This window comes from Colobus angolensis, unplaced genomic scaffold (assembly GCF_000951035.1).
Source record: "Colobus angolensis palliatus isolate OR3802 unplaced genomic scaffold, Cang.pa_1.0 Scaffold468, whole genome shotgun sequence".
Classification (NCBI taxonomy): Eukaryota; Metazoa; Chordata; class Mammalia; order Primates; family Cercopithecidae; genus Colobus; species Colobus angolensis.
In genome coordinates, this window is record NW_012118132.1 from 658196 (window position 1) to 664310 (window position 6115).

At 48.2% G+C, this 6115-nt stretch overlaps 1 protein-coding gene across 1 annotated transcript in view; it reads right to left on the bottom strand.

Moving 5' to 3' along the window:
* The window catches only part of EARS2 (glutamyl-tRNA synthetase 2, mitochondrial), a 35175-nt gene that overhangs the window by 10022 nt on the left and 19038 nt on the right, over window positions 1–6115 (bottom strand). The window contains exons 5-6 of the mRNA XM_011958314.1: window positions 2738–3210; window positions 201–309 (exon numbers count right to left, since the gene is read on the bottom strand). Coding sequence (XP_011813704.1) covers window positions 201–309; window positions 2738–3210 — 582 coding nt within the window. The remainder of the gene's footprint in view (window positions 1–200; window positions 310–2737; window positions 3211–6115) is intronic.

Consider the following 6115-nt stretch of genomic DNA (forward strand, 5'->3'; position numbering starts at 1 on the left):
ACTTTCATAGAACAATCATATAAGATTGGTACTGTTATTAATCCCATTTTAGAGAAAAGGAAACGGGCTCAAAGAGGTTAGGTGATTTAGCCATGGTCACACAGAATTAGGTACCAGAGTCCATTATACCCTCTGCTGTAGGGACTGTCTTGAGCAAGAAAGCCCTTTCCCACCAGGGGATCTCCATGATCCCTACTCACCTGTTGAATTCTGGGAGCTTCTCCAGGTCCAGCAGGGCTGAGTGACAGGTGACCTGGGTCAGGCTGAACTGCGTGATCAGTTCTGGCAGGGTCCTGCCCATTTGGTTCTCTGCAAAGAAGAGAGGCCCAGCCATTCAGCTTCCTCCCTCCCTTCCTCCTTCCACTTTATCTCTTTTTTTTTTTAAGAGACAGGATCTTGCTCTGCTGCTCAGGCTGGAGTGCAACGGTACAATCATAGCTCACTGTAACCTCAAACTCTCAGGCTCAAGCAATCCTCCAGCCTGTCTTCCAAGTAGCTGGAACTACAGGCACATACTGCCACACCCGACCAATTTTACAATTTTTCTGTAGGGCCAGGCATGGTGGCTCACACCTATAATACCAGCATTTTGGGAGGCAGAGGTGTGCAGATCATGAGGTCAGGAGTTCGACACTGGCCTGGCTAACATGGTGAAACCCATCTCTACTAAAAATAAAAAATTAGCCAGGCGTGGTGGCGCATGCCTATAATCCCAGCTACTCAAGAGGCTGAAGCAGGAAAATCACTTGAACCTGAGAGGCGGAAGTTGTAGTAAGCTAAGTGTGCCATTGCACTCCAGCCTGGGCAACAGAGTAAGACTCCATCAAATAAATAAATAAATAAATAAATAAACAAAAATTTCTGTAGAGACGGAGTTTCACTATATTGCCTGGGTTGGTCTCAAACTCCCAGGTTCAAATGATCCTCCTGCGTTGGCCTCCCAAAGTGCTGGGATTACAGGCGTGGGCCACTGCGCCCACCCTCCTTCTACTTTCAAACACAAGGGAGGCTGAGTGAGCAAGCCCTGGGCTCCCCATTCCACTTTGCCCAAAGGGATTTAACTTCTAGCTATTTATATATCTAGAGCCTGAATAGGTTTTCCTTTTCAGAAAGGGTTCTGTCGTTAAGGAAAAAAGGGTCTGAAAACAATCAGGCTAAACCCATCTCCATTACTCTCAAGACACGAGCTGCAGAACAGTACACTCATTGCCTGGCTGTACCAGAGAGTCTGAGTCAACTGCGTTTGGTTGGGGTCTGAGCATATTTTACAAGCTTCCTAGTTGATTCCAAAGCACAGTCAAGAGTTAAGAACCAGGCCGGGTGCAATGGCTCAAGCACCAAGGCGGGCGGATCACCTGAGGTCAGGAGTTTGAGAACAGCCTGGACGACATGGTGAAACCTCGTCTCTACTAAAAATACAAAAATCAGCCGGGCGTGGTGGCAGGTGCCTGTAATCCCAGCTACTCAGGAGGCTGAGGCAGGACGATCGCTTGAACCCGGGAGGCAGAGGTTGCAGTGAGCCGAGATCGCACCATTGCACTCCAGCCTGGGGTACAAGAGCGAAACTCTGTTTCAAAAACAAAAAAGTTAAGAACCATGGTGCTGGGAGCTGCTTCTTATGAGCAGCAGCGCGGTCCCACACAGTCAGCAGGCACCGTGATCAGGCATAGGCCTAAAGCACTATATCCCTCACTAGGTGTGTGACTTTGGCAAGTTACTCAGCTTCTCTGAGCTTCACAATCCTCTTAAGAACAGTGGAGACATGTATCTACCCTTTAACAGTATGTTGTATTAAATGAAGTGAGACTAGCAGGCAGACTATTCTGGACATATTTTCAGAAATCCTTCAGGTCATCCTATCTGATACTTGCTTCTTCAAGGTTCAGGTCTAAGTCTTGCACCATGGATAAGTGCTCAGCTTGAAATAAACTAGATTCAGGCCGGGCGCGGTGGCTCAAGCCTGTAATCCCAGCACTTTGGGAGGCCGAGGCGGGCGGATCACGAGGTCAGGAGATCAAGACCACCCTGGCTAACACGGTGAAACCCCGTCTCTACTAAAAAAATACAAAAAACTAGCTGCGTGAGGTGGCGGCGCCTGTAGTCCCAGCTACTTGGGAGGCTGAGGCAGGAGAATGGCGTGAACCCGGGAGGCAGAGCTTGCAGTGAGCTGAGATTTGGCCACTGCACTCCAGCCTGGGGGACAGAGCAAGACTCCATCGCAAAAAAAAAAAAAAGAAAAAAAAAAGAAATAAACTAGATTCATCTGGCAGTAAAATGAAGAAGGAAAAAAAGAAAGTAGATCCGTATTAGTTCTAGTAATACTATTAGCATACATGATTGTAGTAGTAGCAATAATTGTCATAATCATAGGGTCTGTCATTTTTTGTGCTTATTGTGTGACAGGTGCTGGGCTCGGTACCTTACACTCCTGAGCTCAGTGAATCCTAACCCTATGAAGTAGACACTTATCCCCATTTTCCAGATATGCAACTGAGGCTCAGAGACTATAAGCCCCTTGAGGGCAGGGATTGTGTCTATCATGCTCACTATTGTAGCCCCAGCACTTAATGCGGTGTCTGGCAAAATAAACATCTGTTGAATAAAAGAATAAACTTGTCCAAGGTCACTCGGCTGGTAGATGGCAAAGCTGGGACCAAAGAGCAGGACTGTCTGAGCTAAAGCCCTGCTCCTCCTGGCCACACTCTCTGCTGCTGGGACTGCTCAGATGGACAGGTACCTGTAAAACCTGAGCCACAGTTGGTGATGATGTCCAACAAGGAATCGGGCAGGAAGCCTTCAGCAGCAAAGTGCTCCAGGAAAATGTCCCCTTGCCTCTTGGAGAGCTTGCTGCCGTCCCTGTTGAGGAGCAGGGGCAGGTGGGCGAAGTGGGGTGGCTGCCAGCCCAGGGCCTGGTAGAGAAGCAGGTGCTTGGCAGTGGAGACGAGCCACTCGGAGCCTCGCAGCACATGGCTGATGCCCATGTGGTGGTCGTCCACCACGCAGGCCAGGTGGTATGTGGGGAAGCCATCGCTCTTCATGATGACTGGGTCTCCCTCCACGCTGGCCACGTCATGCCTATTCCAGCCATACACCAGGTCCTCGAAGGCCGGCGCTGCCTGCTCCAGGCGGAAGCGGATCGCAGGCTTGGGGTCCTTGGCCAGCTTCTGGGCCACCTGCTCCTGGCTCATGTTCCGGCACCTATTGTCATACCTGATGGGGAGCAGAGCAGCGTGAGTACTGCTGATGGACAGGTTGATGGACAGGAGTCCTACCTTTGTCATAGCTGTGTGACCTTAAGCAAGTCAGTTACTACTGCAAGCTGCTTCCTCAGTCTAGAATGGGGATAATAATACAGTTGTGTGGAAAACCAAGATAACATGGTGTAGCAGACACGAATGTCTGCCTATCTACCAGCCATTCCAAGCTTTTTCCTTGCTAACAAGAAAATAGCAAAATGCTTAGTCTGAGGGGTTGAATCCTGATTGGTATAGCCAATCTTGCAATCCTATTGCCCCATGCCAGTGACGAGTCCAGGCAGGAATGTAACCCCATCCTAGTCACTAGGATGCGAAGAAAAGCACGCCTTGGGTGTGAGGAAGAATTAAGGTTCTGGGAAAGGTTTTTCTCTCCAAAGGACAAGGAGAGACAGCCACAGGAGGAAAATCCCTTCTTAAAATTTCCCACTACCCCACTTCTGTCCTCTTTGGATGTTGTCCTGTGAGGGGAGCATGCTTAGACCTGCCACAGCTACTTGCAACTGCGGGAGGGAGGGCAATGAAGGCAGAGAGAAGCCAAAATAGAGCCCTGGCATCCCTACGCTGCTAGTCTCATCCTGGAGTCACCCACCTCCAGCCTTGTGCAGAATCAAAAGACAAATGTCTATGATCGATGTCCTGGCTACTCAAAGTGTGGTCTGTGGGCCCCTAGCATCAGCCTCCTGGGAGTCAGTCAGAAATGCAGGCTCTCAGGCTCCACCCCGACCTACTGAGTCAGAATCTGCACATTAACTAGGTCCCCAGGTGATTCATCTGTGAGTTAAAGTATCGTTTGTCCCTTCTAACAGGGTATTCCGCTAACTACCCAAAAGCGTTCTGAGACACAGATGGAATGCTTGTAAGGATAGTCTTTGACACAGCTAAGCGTTCAATCAATCAATAAATGGTGCATGGGACTAGACACCGTTGCTCATGTCTGTAATCCCAGTGTTTTGGGAGGTCAAGGTAGGAGGACAGTCTGACCTCTAGAGTTTAAGACCAGCCTGGGTAACAAAGCAAAATCCTGTCTCTTATTTAAAAATTTAAAATATCAGCCTGGGCAACATAGTGAGACTCTGTCTCCACAAAACAAAACAAAACAAAATCAGCCAGGCGTGGTGGTGCATTCCTGTAGTCCCAGATCCGTGGGAGACCAAGGTAGAAGAATCACTGGAGCCCAGGAGGTTGAGGCCGCAGTAAGCTATGATGGCGCCACTGCACTCTAGCCTGGGTGACACAGCGAGACCCTGTCTCAAAAAAAAAAAAAGTTGTTTTTTTTTTTTTGAGATGGAGTCTTACTCTGTTGCCCAGGCTGGAGTGCAGTGGCATGACCTCGGCTCACCACAACCTCCGCCTCCCGGGTTCAAGCAATTCTCCTGTCTCAGCCTCAGTACTCTGTACTCAGTACTCAGTACTCTGTCTCAGAGTAGCTAGGATTACAGGTGCCTGTGACCACGCCCGGCTAAGTTTTGTATTTTTAGTAGAAACAAGTTTCACCATGTTGGTAAGGCTGGTCTCGAACTCCTGACCTTGTGAACTGCCTGCCTTGGCCTCCAAAAATGCTGGGATTATAGGCGTGAGCCACCATAACCAGCCAAAAAAGTTGTTTTTAAAAATGAGTCAGTTGCACATGAGTGAACAGAAGGGTGTTCAGCTGCAGGAGTAGGGCAGTGCAATGTCTAAATCAAAGGAATTTGCTTCTTCAAGCTCTTCTGGCAGCAATTCTGACAGTGAGGTTGACAAAAAGTTAAAGAAGAAAAAGTAAGTTGCTTCAGAAAAACTTGTAATGGAACAAAAGACTGGCAAAATTCCGGGAGCTCTGTCATCTTCCAAACAGAGCAGCGGCAGCAGAAATAATGCTTCTTTTCTTTTTTAAATTTCATATAGAGATGGCGTTTCACCATGTTGCCCAGGCTGGTCTTGAACTCCTGCTCTCAAGTGATCCACCCTCCTCGGTCTCCCAAAGTGCTGCGATTAGATTACAGGCCACTGTGCCTGGCTGATAACATGTTTCAGATTGGGAAAATGAAGTACCTTAGTGTTTGGGATGTTAAAGGGGAAGTGCTAATTGATGATATTAGAGATTATTGGATGGATCTCGAAGGTTAAATAAAACCAAGAAGAAAAGGTATTTCTTTAAATCCAGAGCAATGGGGTCAGCTGAAGAAACATTCATTCGTTCATTCATTCATTCATTCATTGAGACAGCAGACAAGGTTTCACTCCCGTTGATCAGGCTTGAATGCAGCGGTGCAATCATGGCTCACTGCAGTCTTGACTTCCTGGGTTCAGGTGATTCTCCCATCTCAGCCTCCCAAGCAGCTGGGACTACAGGTATGCACAACTATACCCAGCTAATTTTTTGTATTTTTAATAGAGACAGGGTTTATTTCTTTTATTTTTCTTTCTTTTTTTTTTTTTTGAGTCAGGGTCTCACTCTGTCACCCAGGCTGGAGTACAGTAGTGTGATCACAGCTCACTGCAGCCTAGACCTTCCCAAGGGTAAAGTGATTCTCCCACCTCAGCCTCCCATGTAGCTGGGACTACAGGCATGCATCACCATGCCTGACTAATTTTTGTATTTTTTTTTTTCGTAGAAATGGGGGCTCACCATGTTGCAATGGCTGAGTTTGAACTCCTGGGCTCAAGCAATCCACCCACCTTGGCCTCCCAAAGTGCTGGGATTACAGGCATGAACCACCGCGCCTACCTGGAACAGATATTCTACATCGATACCTTGATGATGCAGTAAGAAAACTATAAAGTTGGCCGGGCGCAGTGGCTCAAGCCTGTAATCCCAGCACTTTGGGAGGCCGAGACGGGCGGATCACAAGGTCAGGAGATCAAGACCATCCTGGCTA